General features: G+C 40.2%; 1 protein-coding gene across 2 annotated transcripts; it reads right to left on the bottom strand.

The window, feature by feature from the left end:
• Positions 1-25: 25 nt before the first annotated feature.
• On the bottom strand, positions 26-22,569 carry LOC308089195 (histone-lysine N-methyltransferase SETDB1-A-like). Of its 2 annotated transcripts, none has more exons than XM_080433766.1 (19): positions 22,446-22,569; positions 17,887-18,157; positions 17,435-17,586; positions 16,736-16,963; positions 16,052-16,549; positions 15,209-15,361; positions 14,204-14,402; positions 13,882-13,955; positions 13,443-13,627; positions 12,526-12,652; positions 11,024-11,114; positions 7,384-7,570; positions 6,409-6,761; positions 6,096-6,212; positions 4,104-4,273; positions 2,913-3,044; positions 2,125-2,318; positions 932-1,020; positions 26-785 (listed from the first exon to the last, which is right to left on the bottom strand). In XM_080433766.1, the coding sequence occupies exons 2-19, from the start codon at positions 18,063-18,065 to the stop codon at positions 665-667; spliced, it is 3,249 nt and encodes a 1,082-aa protein (XP_080289892.1). In that variant the 5' UTR covers positions 18,066-18,157; positions 22,446-22,569; the 3' UTR covers positions 26-664. The 2 variants fall into 2 exon arrangements, with proteins under 2 accessions (XP_080289892.1, XP_080289893.1); XM_080433767.1 differs by lacking the exon at positions 22,446-22,569 and adding an exon at positions 22,301-22,424.

Below are 22,569 nucleotides of genomic sequence, written 5' to 3'. Positions count from 1 at the left end.
ATGCAAAGAGGGTAATTAAAGTAACATCAATATTTTAATGCTCAGTATAATCATCAGGTACATAGTACATATAAAAAACATTTGGGGAGGGCATTTGGGGAGGGTACATGTAAGTAGATGACCGAAACTTCGCAATGCGCCCCAGTTGATTTCCGTCTGGAACAAAAAAGGGGGGAGAATAGGGCTTCCAAAGCTTCCAATCCAAAATATATCAGATATAACAATGAAAAAGACTGGAATCCACTAGATGCAAAAACTGTTTATTTATATTGCCTTTTTGGCATTTATATTTGCATGTACATAAATACAAGAATGAACCTGACCTAAAACGCGCACACACAAGCATTATTAAAAGCTGCAATCCGTAACTTTTATGTCCTACCTGGGAAATAAAACTTCTACTGCTTGAGCCAATACAGAAAGCCTGTTTGGTGATAAATTGCATTTTGAGTTTCATGCAATACCTCTCGTCAACCAGTGGCGGTCCTCAAAAAAAGAACAGGTAGACCAAAACCAACCACAGCAGTTGTGTTAGTTATATTGTACTCTACCATAAAACAAGTTTTATGGATTGCAGGATTTAAAGGATAGCACCTATTATAAGCAAATAATAACTTTTAACTTTGCATCTAGTGGCTTTCAATATTCTAAATTGTTAAACCAACTACAGTGTATCATGGCAGTTTTCAGAACCACAGAGACATTGCACACTTTTCGTTACATTCTCTACACCTCCTACTGTAGATCTGTAGTTCCAGGTCAACTCTGTACCAGATTTGATGAGCCTGAGACAAAACATGAGGAGAGAGGGACACATGTCAACCAGTAATAAAAAGTTCTTAGATAAATCACAATTTATGCTTACGCTGTATGAGTGTTGGTGCAAAAGCGTTCAAACAATCTTCTCAGACCGTGACAGGTAGACACTTACGTGTTGGTGAAAAAAGCCATCCAGGGAAACCTAAGGTCATGTGTATCCACAAAGGCATTCTGCACGAACATGTTGGGGCTACAGCTGTGCTGTAAGAGAGAGAGAGAGGAAATGCCTGGCCATTCAGTATGTGCTCATATTAAAGGAGAATTCCGGACATTTTAAGTGTTATCTTTGATGTGTCGTTACTCACCTACCGACGTAAACAGTGGCATTGTTTATTTCCAGATATTCCCCTGTCGTCATATTTTCAACCTCCTCCGTTGTCATAATGGGAGCGCGTGTCATAGGGAAATTCGTCTATTATAACCGATGCAAAGTTATTTTTTTCTCTACTACTACTCATTGTGGAGTCTGATGATAGTCAAACATGCAGTGAAAGTTCCTGAGAGGCTACCGCTAATGACGAACGAGCTAACGCTAGTTGCTTGTTTCTCTCCCAGAACCTGGCAACTTGGTGTTGCCATGTTGAGAAACAAGCAACTAGCGTTAGCTCGTTCGTCATTAGCGGTAGCCTCTCAGGAACTTTCACTGCATGTTTGACTATCATCAGACTCCACAATGAGTAGTAGTAGAGAAAAAAATAACTTTGCATCGGTTATAATAGACGAATTTCCCTATGACACGCGCTCCCATTATGACAACGGAGGAGGTTGAAAATATGACGACAGGGGAATATCTGGAAATAAACAATGCCACTGTTTACGTCGGTAGGTGAGTAACGACACATCAAAGATAACACTTAAAATGTCCGGAATTCTCCTTTAATTAACCCATTAAGACCGGGAACGCATCTGTGTCATTTTAGATTTCTTTGGCTATTCAAAAATAGCAGATATACAAGCTTGTAGAGGCACCGAGTGCCACTACGATCTATTTTTGGAGGAAAAAAAACAGTGAAAATAACTCAAATCTTTGCTTCTGGGGGTCCCTGGAACAAAATACACAGCGGACAAATACATATCATTTTGGGGGATGAAAAAAAGTTTTAGAACGTTTTTTTTTTCAAAACAACTGTTAGGATTTAGAAGGCATTTGTAGAATCCCCCAGAAGCAAAGACTTTAGTTACAAATGAAAATCTAAAATGACACGGATGCGTCCCGGTCTTAATGGGTTAAAATACTGTGCACTGCACGGGTGAAAAGTGGCTGTTTTGACAGCACAGTGTGATCCTGGCTGCATCAGGACTCACGTTGAAATAGCGCGCCACATTCCCTTCCACACCAGCATCGATGACGTAGCACTGGTCGTCCCCATCAAACAAATGCCTGGTCATGATCGGGGTAACAGAGGTAGTTGATTTGTCTGGTCCCTTCTCCCTCGCGGTAGAGTCAGCTCCAGATTTCCCTCGAGATCTTTTTGCAGGGCCTACTGTCTTTTCAAGGTCTATGAGAAATATTAAACACATCAGCATTTGAGTCTGATCCAGGTCTTATTACGTTAAAAGAACTGTTAAGTTCTGTGAGGAGGACAAAAAAAAATTAAACAGCAGGAGCGATTGTGAAATTAGATTAATGGTTATCTTTCAGTTTTAAGCCTATCTTTCAGTTTTAAGCCAGATATTGCTGCATGAATAGTGGAAGGACATATTACTGCTAGTATTTCCCTCTACACCAACTCTCTTCACCGAAAATAGTCACAACATAACGCACTGCGAGCATGTAGATCTGCCTGTTTTCACCAAATGTTTACCCCAAAATAGGGACGCTAGGGTTCAAGTGGTTAATGCTCCCTGCTGTGTCATCTTGGTATCACTGACACCGAGTGCGATGTCAAAATATATCTTTATGAACAAAATACAAATATCTAAAACACAGCTCTGCTTTTAATGTGGCAGTGAACAGAAAATGGCTGTGATGCAAGATTCTTCACACAAATCTGCATACTTCAACAAACAATACCCATGTGCCCCAATAAAAAAAACGATAAAAATGGCTTTTCCAGAGGAAAAAGGGAAACCATCTAGTCTGTACAGTGTACCTGATTCGCTATCTGAACAGTAGGCTTCGGTCTCATAATCCTCCTTGTGAACCTCAGCCCCTTCTATGTGGTTCAGCTTAACACAGTATTCTGTGTTATAACTCTTCGCCTGCCCACTGCTCTGAATTCTACCTAGAGAGAGGAGGGAGAGAGAGAGAGTGTGAGTGTGTGGGAGAGTACTTGAGTAACCTTGTCCAATATAATGGAAAAACTATTAATGACTGTACACTGTCTCCCGCTGTACTAAATATGATATGTTGCACTGAGACAACATTCCGTTGAAGCCACTGCAGGAATGTAATTCTGCATGTCCTTGACAAAAGATAACGGTTGCAGTCCACGAATCAGTGTTGCAAGTTAAATTATCGTACCGAAGGCTTAAAGTTAGAATTTTAAAGAAAGTTATTGTAAACGGCCCCAAAACCCCTCACAAATAATCAGTTGTGCATATACTGTATGCAATTTCACAAAAATAGCTAAAAAAATAAGTGGAGTTAGGAGGTTTTGTTCATCATTGATAAGTACAGCTAAATGGACCTCCAAGCTCACAATGAGGTTGGAGGTCCACCCCCCTTTGCTGGACTTTTTGAAGTTTGAGGATCCAATGGAGTTAGCTGGTTTTGTCAGAAGCACTTTTTAATACTTTCAATTGGTTCAATATTTGTTTAATCAACACACAGACGTAAAGGGTGTTCAATAGCACTGATTTATGGAAAAAAATGCAAAAGCGAAAACATTTAGTTAGCTGGTTTCTGCCGGACAGCAACGATATGTATTGTAAGCAACAACCTTGTTTGACACGCTTCTTTAGAAAAACACAGCACATACACTGTGTGGAAGCAGGATTGTAACTGTACTGTGGCATTCATTTATTTTAGACAGAAGATTTTCATGTGACTTTTTTCTCCACTGCTCAAAAAGTGGGCATGTGTGCGAAAACCCAGCCTCAGGCTAAATCAGTCACATATAATGTTCTTCTTGGTTTTGTTTTATTAGTTATATTTGGGAAAAGATACACTCTATGCAAGCGCTTAGTTACGAGGGCTATATCCAACTTTAATGATGATTTGACTATCGGTTATGGTATAAAGTGAAAGTTGTTGGGGTTGCAAAACATTGTCCACCTGTACCATTCTCTGATTCGACCCAAGAAGTACAGGTGACAGAGGGCTCTCTGACAGAGTGACTTACCACTGAAGGTGCAAAGGAAGGTGCCCATGGCCACATCATCCAGACAGCGGACGCCCCAGCCTCGATTTTGCGTCTTAAAAACCTGCAACCTCACAAGGATGCCATTCTGCACCACTCGGTTGGAGCACATAGACGGATCACAGCGGCACAGAGCGTTACACTCATACACACTGAGGAGAAGGGAGTGATGACAGGATACTTCAAGACTCAATCATTTTGATTCATAATAATAATTAATCAACTTTATTTGTACAGCGCTTAGTTGTACCAATATGTATTGTTACAAATGTATTGTTACAAAGCGATTGAAACTGAAGAAAAAACTAAATCAGCAACATAAAAAACAGCTTGACATGTATAAAATATATAGTGTAGTAACTATGAAATAAAACCTTTAAGTGAATCATACAATTACATAATAGTCCTAGTTACACTTATATCTTTATAACCCTAGTACCAACAACACTACTGTCATTGAGACAAACCTAATAAAGACTATTAATTCTCAACCAAGCAAAGCTTTCGAACAAATAACTAAAAGGTGTTTTCTTTTCTTAGGCCCTCACATATAGAGCTCACACCTACGTTGCACCGCCAATCCGACCAGACCAATTTTAATATAAGGATATGAAGTCCACTCAGTTTTCAAAGGTGAAAAAAACTGCACTACTGCAGTAAATGTAAGCAATTAATTAGTAGGAATGACATACTATACTGCCCATCTCAATCTAGTGGTGACAGGTGAGAATTATAATTGGCTACTCTAAAATTTACCCCCAAAAAAGAAGAGAAAACAGGCCCTCAGCCATGACGAATTCAAGCACGTCTACACAAATATTGGCCGGGTTTCCCAAACGAATTTGAGCTCCTGCGCAGCCTAGAAGCTGCGTAAGAGCCTCCACGCACCTGCGCAGTAGCAACCCCGCCACGCACTGTCTTCGTTAGTAGCAGCTGTGTGTGCCCAACGTGCCATCTAAACTGGCTTCAGGAGGCACCATCGTCGTAGGTTCTCATTACGTGTGTGCTAAAACTACATTCGCGAGACAGCATGCACGTGAACACCTCCTGGACGAAGTCTACGTAAAGCCTACGTAAACTACGTAGTGCTGTCCTTCGTTACACAGCAGTTTAAACACCCTTTGCGAAAGTGAAATGGATCATAAAAATACCAGAGCCAACTGTCAGATGTCCTGAAGCAGTCCACTCCAAATACAACTTTTGAATAATATATTTATGAATTAAATTACAGCGGTGAGGTGACATCTGCAAGGTAAATAAAACACTAAAGTGTCCCCATTATGCAAGTAAATTAAATATACTTAAAATACCAAAAGTAAAGGAATGCAGAATGTCCCATTTCCCAAATGTAATATGTATTAAAATCTTTTGAAAATAGCAAATCTACAAGCTTGTGAGGCATTGTGAGCTTGTAGATCTGCTATCTTCAAAAGTTTTTTTAACCGTTCATAAACATGGCGAGCGCAAGAGCTGTCACTTTGTGAGAGGAACTGGGGACTTTAATCATAACGTTTAACTATAAAACTTCGAAATTAAGGAAACATGTTTAGTAACAAACTGCTTCGTAGGACAGCACTGCAGGGCTACGCCTCTCGCAGAAGTAGGAGGAGAGTAGGATACGCCATTCTGTCTCCCAAATGTAGTTTTAGCAGACACGTAACGCCGTGGACGTGGGAACCGATTGCACGTTGGGCACAACCAGCTGCTACTAATGAGGGTAGAGCGTAGGTTTCGCCGGGTCCCAGGCTCTTACGCAAGCTGCGTAGGCTGCGCATGACCTGAAATCTACGTGGCTGCTATGGTACTGCGCAGACTGTGTGGACACACGTAAGACCCGTCGTAGAACCTGCGCAGAATCTCTTTGGGAAACGCGGCCATTGTCTGTTTAAAATACTGGTATTATATGAATATGGGTTTTGCTCATACGGGATCGATTTTGATCATGAATTTGACTCTGATAATGAAAAAACTCACCCAGTAACGATGGGATTGTACAATCTCTTGTAATAATAACCAGCACTTGCATCCGAGGGTCCAGCGGGGCTCAGGGCAGTGCTCTCAACAGTCAGTTGCCTGCAGGAACATGCAACACTGCAAAGAAAAAAACAGTTATTAATATCCAGAAGTCAGCTTCTCCAGTCAGAAGTGACATAAAAGTAGCTCTGGCCATATTCTTAGATAATCATCATCATTATAAAATCTTTGTTCAAGTGCTTGTGGTTGCACAAATTTTGACCATCATCATCAGAAGATACCCCCTTTCGGGCTCCCTGGTACACACACCCACCTATCCCTGCAGCCATCCGTACAGTCACAGCCCACCAGGAAGTCAGGGGAGGTGTTGATAGAGACGGTATCGGTTGCCACGCGTTCCTTTCTATACATCGGCAGTATAGCTCGATCGCTGTTTATCTCGTTGACGCAGGAGATCTGTCTGCGCTCCTTGCCCTTAGAGATGTCTAGTATGAACACTTTGGAGGGCAAGGGCTTGCAGGTGACGGAGACAAACACGTCAGGGTCCAAGCAGAACATCTCCAGATACAGGAAGTCACAGCGAGTTTTGTGAAGGTAGTCTTGCACCGATGCCATGGTGCCGAGACTCAGGCCACAAGGAGACCTGTAGTAGAGGTGAGGCGACTCCTTTGAGGGAAGTAAATAAAATAATAAAGCAATCAATCAATAAAACAAAACCTTTGCTTTGGCAGGGAAGCCTAACAATCTTCCACTGCACATTAACCCATTAAGACCTGGAACTGTGTCATTTTTAGATTTGAGCTAAAAAGCATTATTTTACACTTTGGGCTATTCAAAAATAGCAGATATACAAGCTCATAGCGCGGCACCGAGTGCCGCGCTACGAGCTTGTAGATCTGCTATTTTTGAAAAATCGTGAAAATGTGTGCAAATTTTTGAATATATATATTTTTAAAGCGAACATTTTTAACTCAAATCTTTGCTTCTGGGGGTCTCTGGAATAAAATATTTTTGATGGGGGTCCGCGGCCAAATACATATAATTTTGAGGGTCCTTGACATGAAAAAGATTGAGCACCACTGATATAGAAACATACGTTTTTCAGAAAATTGTTGGGATTTAGGAGACATGTAGAATCGGCTTCAGGTCTTAAAGGGTTAAGTCCAGCCCCACCATTGAAAGGTTTAAATCCACCCTAAAACCCCACCTCTTTAGCTCAGTCTAAGGGTCTCTCTCTATCTCTCTCTCTCTCATAACAAATTGTCATTGAAATGCAATGCATGAGTACCTTGTCAGCATGACGCTTGCGAGCTTTCATACGGTGGAACTCATAGAACAGAGGAGCCAGAAGTGGGTTGCGTCCGGTGTGTGGCTTCACATCTTTGGGCCTGATTCGGTCCAAACAGGCTGGGCTGCACCGGTGAGGGCTGTATTTTACCATCTTAGCAGATGGTATGGCGACTGGCAGCTCATCCCTAATACAAGTATAGAAGACGTAGGTTCTTAAGCAATAATATTTACCACCGATAGCAGTATTAACTAGAAAATGTGCTCCTCGGCGCACAAGTCTCCGCCAGCAGACTATAGCAATTATATTATCATAGCAATAACTAATGACTGCGAGAGCAGCTTCATTAACTTCTAATTCTTGTGATCTTACTCGTGTTATGTGCTTGTTGATGTTGTCTTTCATTATTTGAATACTTTGACCAGTTCCTTTTTTTCCTTTCGATGTTCTCTTCAGACTCTTCTACTTTTTCTTCCAGAGATTGTAGCAATCTTTGCTGTGTCATATTGTCAGCATTCATGGCTAGTCTTCGTCTTTTGTCATTTAGCGATTCTTTGTCTCTGATTAATTTCATTCTTTCTTTATGATTCAATGCTCTGTTTACATTGAAGTTTACAATCTATCATATGGGAGTCGTCGTAATTGACTGGTTTGTTCAAATACTTGTCTGTCTTCTTCATCTTCATTGTCTTGAACAGTTTCAGCAGTTGATTGGTGTGTTTGATCAGCTTTGGCCTTCTGCGCCTTTGTTTGACCAATGATAGGTGTTCTCAGAGGGACACACACACGCACGGACGGGTGATTTGGACTAGAAGATACTGTTCCAATCAAGACTGATTGATCCTGTCTTACCTCGCTTCAAAAACGTAAACGGTTTTTTGAAGTGACACACCTATTTATAGAATTGTATTTCGTCATGCATTCCTCTAGCCAATCAAAGGCATTGGTGTCAACATATTAATACGTATTAAGATTTCGGTCTTGTTGTGGGATCAATTCAACTCTAGTCCTCTTCTGTGTTACTGTTGTAGATGAGTATGCTTTCTTAGCTTTGGCCTTCTGCGCCTTTGCTTGACCAATGTCAGGTGTTCTCAAAGGGACACACACACGCACGGACGGGTGATTTGGACTAGAAGATACTGTTCCAATCAAGACTGATTGATCCTGTCTTACCTCGCTTCAAAAACGTAAACGGCTTTTTGAAGTGACACACCTTTTTATTATAGGATTGTATTTCGTCATGCGTCCCTCTAGCCAATCAGAGACATTGATGTCAACATATTGACACGTATTAAGAGTTCGGCTTTGTTGTGGGATCATTTCAACTCTAGTCCTCTTCTACGTTACAATTGTAGATGAGTATGCTTTCTTAGCTTTGGCCTTCTGCGCCTTTGCTTGACCAATGTTAGGTGTTCTCAGAGGGAAACACACACGCACAGACGGGTGACTTGGACTTACTGAAGGTACTGTTCCAATCAAGTCTGATTGATCCTGTTTTACCTCACTTCAAAAAGTAGGGGCTTTTTGAAGTGACACACCTATTTATAGAATTTTATTTCGTCACGCGTCCCTCTAGCCAATCAGAGGCATTGGTGTCAACAAATTGACACGTGTCACGTGGAGCTTGCCCAATGTTAGCTTGGCTAACAATGTTTGCTCACACAAAGCGAAAACATATTCTCCACCTTCGGCGATGAGTATGCTTTCTTAGCTTTGGCCTTCTGCGCCTTTGCTTGACCAATGTTAGGTGTTCTCAGAGGGAAACACACACGCACAGACGGGTGACTTGGACTTACTGAAGGTACTGTTCCAATCAAGTCTGATTGATCCTGTTTTACCTCACTTCAAAAAGTAGAGGCTTTTTGAAGTGACACACCTATTTATAGAATTTTATTTCGTCACGCGTCCCTCTAGCCAATCAGAGGCATTGGTGTCAACAAATTGACACGTGTCACGTGGAGCTTGCCCAATGTTAGCTTGGCTAACAATGTTTGCTCACACAAAGCGAAAACATATTCTCCACCTTCGGCGGAGACAACAATAACTAAACTGTGGGCACCGGCCTAGTCGGGAACGATGCAAATTGGGAAAGCATGCATTCCGTAGACCGTAGCACCTGTCTGTCTGTATCCCTTGTAAGCCCATGGAGATCTCTGTATCCATCTGTCCCTTTTATGCCCATATATGGAGATCCCCAACGTATGGGCATATCGGCTGGTTCAGTAGTTCTGGACAAGCGTCTAAGTGATCGACTGACTTGACACCAGGCACCACAATCTGTCGGGTGCTCGGTAATGCGTGTGCACATGCTCTGTAGACGTTATTGTAAATAGGACTCCTGTACAAGCATAGGACTAAACTTTGACCTTCCGTTGAGACCTTGACCTTTGATTAGGGATGTTAACAATGAATCTATAAATCGACTAACACATTCCCTGCCTTGACGGAGATCTCCGTCATTTCAAATCCAACTGTTGACCGCCATTTACGGAGATCTCGGTCAATTCAAAAAAATGAATGGAAAATTCCACAACAGGGCGCTCTAACACAACTTAGGAATGATCCCTCGACTCTGAGAGAAGGAATGGACGGATGTGACGTCATCCCAAAAAAGTAACTTCCGTCCACTCCTATGTTATGAGATGTAGAAAAACACATCTAGCTTGGATTTCTTCTTTTTTGGGTGAAAACGAGCCTTATTCAACGGCCGACAGCAACAAAATGGCCGATCGCGGTAAACACATTTTTGTTCAGGTGGATAGACGAGACCCTCCCCCACCCCCCAGACACCCTTTGTTTACATCCGCGTGCACATTGTGGCTTCCGCGGCTCTCCGAAGATCGTCAATATAAGGTAAAAAACGCTGGCACCAGCGGACAAATTAATTAATACCCGGCAGTGAATGTGTTAACTACCGTCAAGAATTGATTCGATTATTTTTAATCGATTTTCAATTAATTTAAAACTAATATTTTTGGTGAGGCTAGTGAAAGTTAGAGATATGCTGTGTGCGATATCAAATGTGAGCTTAACATAATCACAGTAATCCTTAATCATATTCCATCATATTCAAGGGCTTTTGTAGAGAAAGACTCCATAGAGCCCTGCAGAGGGGAGGTGTGCGTGTCTGTGTCCAGCTGATGCTCGCTGACGCACGTTAATGTTATATACATCAAGGCAATTATGTTTCTACACTCATTTACGGTTTCGGACAAGAATAAAAAAAAACGTCACTTATCGATTAATCGAACGATAAGGTTATCAACTATCAATTAATCGATCATGTGCATCCCTACCATTGATGACTTAAAAATAATCACAATCACACACACACACACACACACACACACACACACACACACACACACACACACACACACACACACACACACACACACACACACACACACACACACACACACACACACACACACACACACACACACACACACACACACACACACACACACACACACACACACACACACTTGTATAAATCTGCTTTACTCCCAAATCATGTCCACCATGTATGTCCGTTACGATACTTGTCCAATGATTAACATTTTTACATTCAGCCTCAAATCATTAATTCTTCATTCGAGAAACGTTTATAACACAAACTTGGAACACAAGTGCTTGCCTGTCAGCGCTGGTGTTCGCTGCTGATACTGGTATGGATGCAGGTTTGTTCTGATAGGGCTTGCTTGGATGGATGGTCTGTGTTGATGTCACTGACGAATGGAAAGAGACAAAGAAGTGAGTTCTCATTACCACACACATTTTGAGGTTTACTTTGCAACTAAGTGACTGTGAATTTGCTGTCTGGTACCAGTTCTCCCTCTTTTTGGAGGGTTTCGCCTCAGATGGGCATGGTTTTATGGTTAGGTTTAGGGTTATGGTTAGGTTTAGGCATAGTTTCTGTGAGGTTAAAGTTAGGTTTAGGCATAGTTTCTGAGGTTAAGGTTAGGTTTAGGCATAGTTTCTGTGAGCTTAAGCATAGTTTTCTGTTTTTGGAGTAGTTCACCCAAAAAATACTTATTTTCTCTCAATTACGCACCCCATGAAGCATTGAATTCATGGAGATTTTTTTTGTTTTTGTCGCATTCCTAAGCCAATAATTTGATGACCGGTGGTCTCTCCGGTAGGAGACTCAAGGAGATTCTTTGAGTCTCCTACTGGATACCTTAGCATCTTTCCGCCGGTCATCAAATTATTGGCTTAGGAATGCGACAAAAACAAAAAAATCTCCATGAATTCAATGCTTCATGGGGTGTGTAATTGATAGAAAATAAGTCATTTTTTGGGTGAACTACTCTTAAGGTTAGGTTTAGACATAGTTTCTGTGAGGTTCAAGTTAGGTTTAGGCATATTAGGGGCAGTCCCCGGGTGAAACCGGAACATCCGGTGGAACATCATACAGAGCGGCTTCATTCTCAACGACGTTACATAGACTATGTATTGTTAAAAGGTAGTGTAAAAGTGATATTTGTTGGTTAAAACATAAAGCTCTATATTCTGATAGTAATCATCGCTCCTCATCTCTCCAGCTATTTAATAAAAAGAAAATACATTTTCAGGCAATCAGGAAAGAGTACCCATTTATCAGCTTCAATTTCAGATTGTTCCAATTTAAAATTTTGCCTGCTCACTTCTTTGAGTCATCACTTCCAATTTCACTTGTATTTATGTTATACTGTGTCCTGTAAGAGTTTGCCTGATTGGATACAATTGTTGTCCCAACCTAAAAATGCATTTTCTGTTTACTACAGAGCATGAGAGACAGGGAGACCCATGTTCCTGAACAAACACTATAGCAATGATTACTATCAGAATAAAGAGCCATTGTACACATATTTTAACCAAAAATATATAACTTACTGCACCTTTAAATTGTGTTTTATTCTGTTTACCAATAACATTTTAGCTGCGATCTCGAAGTCACTCTGTCAGCGAGTTGGTCTGTCTATCCAACATATTCAAGCACAAACCGAGAGCTTATCACAGAGAGCTAGTCACAGTTTATCACAGATTAAGATGAATCTTTTTCTTCATTTTATGTAAAACACTGTGACTTTGTTTTTAAAGAAGTGCTATATGAATGAACTGTAATATTATTATAACATAACTGGAGCAGATACTAACTCGGCTGGGGGGCGGAGGCGGGGTTGTCCTTGCGTGGCTCTGTTCCTTTCTCCAACCGTTTCTTCAAATTGATGATGTATTCGAGCCGTATGGAACCCAAGTATATCCACTCCTTTTGTTCATCATCCTGAGTATGACATGCAAACTACCATTATGTCATGTTTTGACACTTTCTCTGTACATGACATGAATTACAAATGTTGCCACGATATTTATTGACAAGCACAATCACAGAAACAATAAAAGATAATTTATGACAATGTGCTAAATCTTTCAAAAGAATGCAAAGTTGCACTGTGTGTTTGTGGAGCACAAACGTTTAAATATAATGTTATTTAGCTACATTGTTATTTAATGAAAGAAATATCTGCACTCTCATTTTATTGCGTATACCGGTACATACAAAATGTTATGAATAATTTCAATTTACTTTATCAGTACTTTGTGCTATCCCAAGAGGCAAATTCTACCTTCTCCTAAGAAAATATTTGAACCACTTTCAACCTCAATTCATTCAATTAATTACATCAATGTTGTAACAATTCATTTATTTTTATTATTTTTTTATGTAGTCACAAATTGTCAACTACTGTATTGTCAACTACTGTACTGTATGTGACTGTACCCATAATGAATGTCAATCACATTAGATCGCGGTAGAAATGTTTTTGTTCCAGTGGATAGATGAGACCCTCCCCCACCCCCCGGACACTTTTTGTTTACATCCGTGTGTACGTCGTGGCTTCTGCGCTGGCAGCCTTCATCCGCTGGCACCAGCGGATGACGCGGATGCATAGTGCCCTCAAGTGTGGAAGTTGCTACATCAAAATATTTTTTTTTGTTAAAAAAATAAACTTGAGGGGAAGAAAAAAATTATAATAATCACGATTTACAGGACCATGTTGAAAGCACCTCACCTTGAAAACCACCTGTATCAACTGGCAGTCAACCTGCTCCACCACACACTTCCTCTGGATTCGGTCCACATTCAGGGTCTGCCCAACTCTGTAGACGGCCAACGAGGAGTTTGGATACACCTGCAGATAGTCCTTGATAAAATTCTTGTGAGCCTCATCAGTAAGATCCTCACACACGTCCTTCACTGTCACACACAAATAAAGACAAATCACATGTTTAGTTTTGTTCTTCCTTACAGTATGACATAACAGGAACATACCTATTTGCAATTCCTTCCTCTATTTAAGATATCTTAGGGGTAATCAGTGTTTGGCAGTACCACGTTATAAGCAAGGTCTTGCTGTAATAATATTACTTATTTCAGTAACAGTTCCTTTGAAAATGACTCGCCTCAAACTGAACACCCCCCACCCCCCGACATTGACATGTCCGTCTTACATGGTCGGCACACCAGGTGAAGAATAGTCAGACCAACATAGGAGGGAGTGTGATCATCAAAGAAGACCAGGAACCTGAAAGATAGAAACATTCTTTTGTCAAACCCCGAAACTGGAATTGAGCTAAAACTTCTACTGTAACTTCTACCCATAAGTAAGAATTGTGGCCAGCCGTCTCGGGTGTACCCTCGCTGCTATTATTTATTATTACAATAGAATAAGTAAAATGTATATTTAACTTAACAGACACACCCAAATCTACCATAACTCACCACCCAGATGTGCACACAAAAATACACACACACACACACACACAAGCTAACCTCATCCGGTTCTTTCTATTGGGGAGATCCACCAGGATACCAGCATCAAACCAGGACTTTTCAGCTTCTTGATACTTGGCCACCACACGAACACCAACGTACAGCCGGTCCACAGCCGCTGAGTGGCAAAAAGCAATTTGATGTCCAGCCAACAGGATCCTTTTCTTCCCAAAATCTACCTCGTAATTCTGCACACCATCTGTGAATGAGGAATTGACCATGTGTTGATTGTTTGTGTGAAACCAAAATTGATAACATTATAACAACTGGAGCAACTGCTGTGTATTGCTTAAAATAGACCAGTTGATTATCTTCTGATAACAGTGAGGGTCACAGTGGTGACGGTTGGCAGTTATCCCTTTACGTTATCACCAGAGCAAACATTCTCACCATATCCTGGCCCTAAAATATTGTGTCACAGTAGGTAGATCTAGTGGCTGGAAAGTGCTTTTGGAGGTATACGCTATCCATACGTTTCCTAGGGAACTTAGTGGGGAAACGAGGGCGCGCAAATTATGTGCATCAGTTCAGGTTGTCACTAATTCAATTCATTTGAAGAAAATGCATATTGGCAGAAAATCTAGTCTGGAGGAAATAGGCATAGCTAGGCCTACACTAGGCCTGTCCCCGACTAAGGATTTCTATAGTCGAATCTGATTGGCCAAATGTTGCCTATAGTCGACTAATGCAAAACCAAAACCAAAAAAATAAAAATAAAAGAATATACCGTATATTTTTTTGAAAGTTTTCTTGTTTAGATTTTTTTTGGGCATGATTCGACTGAGATTGGCAGTTAGGTTGGCAGAGGGAAGGTAGTGCCCAGGATTACATAGACAATTGGCACTGGGTGTAAAAAAAATAGGGTTACAAAATCGTGGGATAAAAATTAAAAAAAAAAAAAAAAAAAAAAAGAAAATGCATGTTGCACTGGCTAAGGTATTTTACTGGGATAATAAAAAATATATAAATCATCAAGAGTGGGTCCTGCTGAAAACATTGTCACACCTTTTGCTATGATTTCTGTTAATTTTCCCTTTTCCCAGAAGTTGGGCTTCCTCCTGGCTAAGACCTCCATGCCAACCGTTAACGCCTCTTCTGGGAGGTCCTTGGGGGGTTTTGTGTCTGGGTTGGGGGAAGCCACCAGTGCACATGAATTTCCTGCAAGATAGAGGACCAATATGTAAAAATACAAAAACCAACAGAAACTGAGGAGCGAGACCACTGTACAATGCAAAATAATAATATTAATGCCTTTAAACGTCTATTTCTTTTACAACTTTTGTTTAGACAAAACGAACAATCAAACTCTGCAAAGCGTTTTGAGTTGACAACTCTTCCTCGGGCAGCAATGGTAAGCGTGTGAAATCATGTCAAATATATATATATATTTATATAGAGAGAGAGAATGGTGTGAGTCAATAAACATACTACCATTAAGACAACCACTGGTCACTAGCCTATACATACATACATCCACATACACACATATGCATATACACATAAAAATAGACGTTTGAAGGCATTACAATTATTATTTTGCATTGTACGGTGGTCTCCCTTCTCATTTGTTTTTTTGCATAAGAAATACAGCAGCAGGAAAGACAGCAAATTATCCCCAACTTTCCCATATTCAAGTATCTATATGTGGATTATGAAAACGTTCACAGGGATGTATTGTACGTGGCTGTTACTTTTTAGATAAGACAACAGCTATAAATACCCATCAGTCAATATATCAGTGACCACACAAACCCAAGGAAGAAAAAATATCAACATTGCAGTGATATGTAATGAGGTTTGTATTTGAAGCACTGTAGTTGCAAACATGCATCAAGACCCAGATTTTACCTCCAATTAGCTTTTGCGTTGTGGTGGATGTATTTGTTGTTCGTCCATTGGTCATAATATTTGTCTGTGACGGAGTCACTTTTCTTGCAGCAGTGTAGCTGGTCTTTAGTGCAACAGGTGTGCTTATGATATTGGTGTTCACTTTTGGTGTCAGTGTCTGCTCATCTCTTTTCTTTTTTGACCGGGATTCTGAGTCAGAGCCCATCCAATCAGAGCCACTGGAACTGCTGTCCTCTTTTGGTTCCCACTGCGTGTCAGAATCACATTCACTATTCTCTTCCACTTCCTCCTTATAGCTGCATTGCTGCAGGGAACGGAGAGAACGGCGAACAGTGTTCACCGGGTGTTCGGGAAGGACCACTGCTGCCTTCTTCTTCTTCTTCTTCTTCAGGTTAGCTAGAAGAGAAGTAGAGGAAGCCTCATCTCTTTGCGTGTCTTTGTGTGAATCCTGAACCCTGACAGTCTGCGGATGTTGCGAGGGAGATAAATGAGGCATATCTACGAAGGAGAAAAGTGTGAAAATATAAGAAATGATAACATTGTTACTGAAATCACTTCATGTCATCACTTTGATTATGTTACTGAAATCATAATATTATGTATCACTTTATGTTAATGAATTAATAACATCACAACATTTGTCAAATTTTCTCTAATTTGTTTTCAATGACACATCATCCTTACTGTTGTCTGCAGCATTATCATCATCAAATCTGTTCACCGCGGCTCCATCATCAGTGTTTGTGTGGCGTGTTTCATCTTCTGAGGTGGAAGGCTTATCTCTTTGTGTAGATTTGTGTGAATTCTGAACCCCGGTAGTCTGTAGGTGTTGGGACTTGGAAACAGAAGGATTAGAGGTCACAATGCTCCCAGAAGGGATGACGTCGTATGGAGATAAATGAGGCATATCACCTAGGAAGGAGAAAAGTGTGAAAATATAATAAAATGATAATGTCATGTTAATAAACTCATTACATTACTTGGATTATGTTAGTGAAATCATAACATGTCATCACTTGGATGGTGTGAAATGCCTTTGCCTAGGAATACCAATACATGCTTTTTTTAATAGATATTTTTGCAAACCTCATATTAGTAATTACTATTTAGTTCTTCATCTTTGTTTCTTACATTATTTTGTAATTTTTACAAATTCTAATAATAATGAACTAATGAACCCTGTTTCATTATTGCACAGCTAGAGAAATATCCATAAATTAATGTAATTAACCAAGTTTGCTCACAAACATACAATATAACAGAAAGGCATGTGCAAATCTCATCCATTTTATACTTTACAAACAACCAAAATACAGGTTTCCGTTCAATAGACACTGACAATACATGTAAAGCTCTATTTTATATTTTTAACAACATCCTTACTGTGGTCTACATCATCATCGTCGAGTCTGTTCACCGCAGCTTCATCATTAGTGTTTGTGCAGAGTGTTTCATCCTCTGAGTCAGTGTCTTTGTACTCCCAACCAAGCGAATTGTACAGATCCTTCACAACAGCCTCACATTCGTCCACTGACCTGCCAAGCACAATCAAGGATGTTGTCGGGGGGAGGTGGTTCTGTATCGTTTATGATAGTCAGTCGCTCATATTTGATACAGTCTGATTCTGGCGAAAATTTAACTAATTTGGCGGAAGTAACATTAGCGTTTTCTCACCGTCAGTTTTCTCACACAGTTCTTATTTGACGCGATATTAAAGACGTCTATGGGAATTCAGAATGGGGGCGTATATTACGTCAGACTTTGGTGCTGTATATATATATATATATATATATATATATATGTATATACACACACACATACCCCATGGCACTCACCTTCCGAGCTTGTCGTATTCGATCTGCCGCCTCTCTCTCATGTCTACCAGGGATTGGAGCCGACTGCTCTGTACTGCTGCTGAGTCCAAAAGGTCCTTTTGTTTCCCCTTCACCTTCTCCTTGATCCATCTTCGTAGCTCCTCTCGAGTCACAACCAACTCATCATCATCACCCTCCATCACAACTGTAACATTTGTGACAACCTGGCACCTGCTCTGAATCCAAGGCGGTTTGAGATGTGGATTCAACTGCTCAGTGAAATAATCCCAATCTGTGACACACACAGCATATGCTTAGGGTTAGAATCAAACTAGATTGTAGAAACACACACTACTTGGCTTCTACAAGTACAATTTAGTATTTAGCAGATGTTCCAGAGCAATAGACAATAGTCAACAAACATATGACAGGGTAAATGTTCAGTAAATAAAGCCGCTTTTCCATCACAGCATAAGCACGACACTGTCCAGTACAGTCCAGAACCGCACCGCACCGCTTCAAAATGTCTTGCGTTTCCATTGCACAAAAGTCCCCACTCGCAAAATCCCCACCCTCCCCTCCCCTCCCGAAGGAAATCAACGCCCCTTTCTTTAACACACCAACTTAGCCTCAGGCTACAGGGTTAGCCTAAATGCTAGCGTGCTTCCTCAGAGCTAGTTTGGCTCTTAAGTTATTATTTGGCCATGTTCACCCTGACTTTAATCTTCGCTATTGTTGGGAAGACCTGTGTGGTGTTTAAACACGTTGCCATCACTTATATAAAAAACATTATTAGCGTGTATCGTCGCACATTCATTGTTGCCAGGTTTAGCAGAAAAAAATAAGCAATCAGGTCTATGAAAACAATCCCAAAAGAAGCGACTATCTACGGCTATTTGAAAATAGCAGATCTACAAACTCACAACGCGTAGCGATGCAACGCATTGTGAGTGTGTGCATCTGCTATTTAAAAAAAATATATACATATATAATGTTGACAAATACATATTAATTTGGGGGTCCTTGACATGAAAATGTTTAAGAACCACTGGTTTCAACAACATATGAAACAAGCCCCAAATAATCAACTACATTTTAGAAACAAGCAGTGGTGGAAAAAGTACTCAAATGTTTTACTTAAGTAAAAGTATCAATACTGCAATGTAGAAGCACTCTACAAGTGAAAGTCTGGAATTACTTGAGTAAAAGTACAAAAACTATTGGTATCAAAATGTACTTAAGGTACCAAAAGTAAGTACTAAAATGTTTGAAAATAGCAGATCTACAATGATGCGATGCGTTGTGAGCTTGTAGATCGGCTATTTTCAAATAGCCTAGGTATAAAATAGGGCTTAATGTATGTTTTATAATGTAATCATTTATATCTGAAAAGTAACTAGTAACTAATACGTTTTCAGATAATTGTAGTGGAGTAAAAGTACTACCAATATTTACAAGCAACTTTACAGAAAAATAAGCCCAATGTTGCTTATAATAAGTGGACATGGCAACACTGCTACCGTAGTGTTTACATTTTACAGACACCTGAGTGGACAGACACAGCTGTGAGCCGACCAATCAGCTTTATCACAGCTTTAGCCCCGCTTAGCCCAGCTCAGACCTACCCAAGACTGGGTACTTTTTAGGCACCAGTTTAGTACCACTTACACACCACTCTACCCACTTCATTGTAGTGGAAACCGTCGCTGTGGTGGGCGGTGTGGGGTGGGGCTAGGTAAGTCCAAGTATATGGAAAGCCGCCTTAAGAGTGCAAATACATAAAGGTGGTGGGAAAGTAGAGATATTTGTATTCGATTAATTTACCACCGAGAATGGACCTCCACGAAAATGCATCGAGTGTAATTCTTAGCCGTAAGCAAGGTGCCATCTGCAACAAGCTCCATTGACAGCCCATTCATGAAACGGAAGTCCTACTCTCCTTCTTGCCGCAAGTAACTCTTAGATGCTTTTTTTAATATCTGGCATCTAGAGTTGCAATACCAACCCTTGACAGCCCATACATCCAAACAGAAAAGTCCGAACTCATTGTATTAAACAACATTAAACTCACCAACATCATTACAGCTGTACGGAATGCTTGGATTGTCCTCTTTGTATCTACCAAGTTTTTGTTTCACAAAAATCCACCGTAGACATGTTATGAGCTACTTTCTGTCAATAAATTCCATGCAGGTGATTATTTTTGCAGGTGCAGGTGTTGGAGTTTGGAAGCGCTTGTTTTCAATAACACAATTATGCATTATGTGCAACTTCGAAATAGGTGCTACTCAGGACTGTTGAGTTAACCGTTAACTCTTAGAAAAATTATCACCTGTCTGGCTCGCTGATAACAAACTGTTGTTACACCTGGCAAAAACTGAATCCATTCTCTTTGGGTCTAGTTTTAACCTTGGCCGACAGCTTCACAATCAAAGTAGGTGATGATGTTATCACAAGAAAAGAGGAAATTACCATTTTAGAGGCAATCCTTTCCAGTGATAAAATGGCAAAAAGAGTAATCAAAAGTCAACCAAAGAACATGTTTTTTGTATAGGATTTCCTCTCTAGTTAGTCCATGAGCCAGACAAGATTTCATTATCGAAAGAGTAGGCAAAACCATACCTATATTAAATTGTTCATAGGGTCAATACGAGTAAATACATATATGATAACCTCTCCACAGGAGCAGCTTTTTCATGGTTATCACACATTTTGTTATTTTCCCCATACGTACATGACAGGTGAAAAAATTACAACATTTAAAAAAGAGTTATCATAATGAAACTTCCTGAGTTGATTACTTACATGAAGACAATGATTTATCGTATTACAAGTTTTCTGAAATTGTTTATTTAAATATGCAAATTAGGCATTTAGTCCATGAGCCAGAGCCCCAAAATTGAGCCAGATATTGAATATTCTCTCGTTAAAAACCTTTGACTCCAACATCTTAACAAAATGAAATAAGTATGTTGACTCTGGCTTTGTCCAATGTTCCAATGTTGATTCTGGAAAGTTATGCAAATGTGGGCATATTTTCCTACTGCATAATTTGCATATTTAAATATACAATTTCAGAAAACTTGTAATACGATAAATCATTGTCTTCATGTAAGTAATCAACTCAGGAAGTTTCATTATGATAACTCTTTTTAAAATGTTGTCATTTTTTCACCTGTCATGTACGTATGGGGAAAATAACAAAATGTGTGATAACCATGAAAAAGCTGCTCCTGTGGAAAGGTTATCATATATTTATTTACTCGTATTGATTGACCCTATGAACAATTTAATATAGGTTTGGTTTTGCCCACTCTTTCGATAATCATTGCTCAATTTTGGGGCTCTGGCTCATGGACTAAGTCAGTAAGAATACTTTGAGGACTTTAACAGGGGCCCTCATCCAAGGTGACTTCAACGTACCACATCACCACCACGCCTTAAAAACAAGGCTCCAGACTTCATAAATCAAACTGGTAAGGCCACTTCTTGGCCTTACACCCACAACTCATCTAACCCCTGCTCACTTTGCTAGGGTCGGATGGCTCAGGGTAGAGGACAGAGTACAGCAACTTGCAATGGACCTGGTCTACAAGATACATCACAACGTTAAGATACCCATGTAGGCTACCTGTAAAAGTACTTCAAAAACGTAAATGAAGTCCACAATCACAACAGCAGAGGTAGCTCCACTGATCACGTCCAACCCAGATTTGGCACAAACAAGGGGTCATTCTCCTGCCATGCCACCAAAATGTGGAATGCCCAACCAAAAGTCGTGAAGGAGTGTAATACCCTTATCTCCTTCAAAACTGCCCTAAAAGAGTACCTTCAGGGGTCTGCAATCCCCCCCCCACCGAACTGTTTACTGTACATATTTTCTTTTCTTTTTTTAAAAAACTGCTTATGATGTTCTGCATAGAAGTGTATGTCATTTAATGCCACTATGAATTGAGTACAAAGGACCCCTAATGGAAACAAGCCAATTGCTTTCTTGGGTTTTGTTATTTCTATTAGCTGACCTTGTATTGAACTGTACTGCACGGGATGTATTGACAGAAAAGTAGCTGATAACATATTATGGTGGATTTTTATGAAACAAAATCTTGACAGATTACAGAGGATACAAGAGGATAATCAAAGCTTTCCGTACAGCTGCAATGTTGGTGAGTTTAACGTCGTTTAATACGATCACACTGGACTTCTCTGTTTGGATGTATGGGCTGTCAAGGGTTGGTGTTGCAACTCTAGATGCTAGCTATTAAAATTAAGAGATACAACCCTGTGGACGCAACCTACTTTACAACTTTATGCTCCATAGAACTCTTCTTCGATCGAGAGTTTCGAGCCTTAGGACTTCCTTTTTAAATGGTGTACATTCATTGAATACATACAATACAATAAGAGCCATTCTAGAGTTAACATAAACACTTACCGACGTTAGCCTATTTGTTATTTGAACAAAACGTCTTGCTTTCTCAATTAATAACGTGCTTGTTAACCAATCAACCCCTGCACGTCGGCATGTTTACGTTATAGTTTTAAAACGCTAAAGTCTGGTCACTTGAAGCTTAGCTTACATTTACGTATAAAACGCTGGTTTTGCAGATGTTGTTGTTGCAGAGCGCGCGCGTTCCGCTCGCCCTTTTACAAATCTTGAAGTTCCGCTACGGCTACAAACGTAGCTAATAAAGCTATTTGTTT

This window comes from Gymnoscopelus braueri (assembly GCF_963280865.1).
Source record: "Gymnoscopelus braueri genome assembly, chromosome: 7".
Classification (NCBI taxonomy): Eukaryota; Metazoa; Chordata; class Actinopteri; order Myctophiformes; family Myctophidae; genus Gymnoscopelus; species Gymnoscopelus braueri.
The sequence above is the reverse complement of the archived record's forward strand: the minus strand, read 5'-3'. Positions and strand labels throughout refer to the sequence as shown.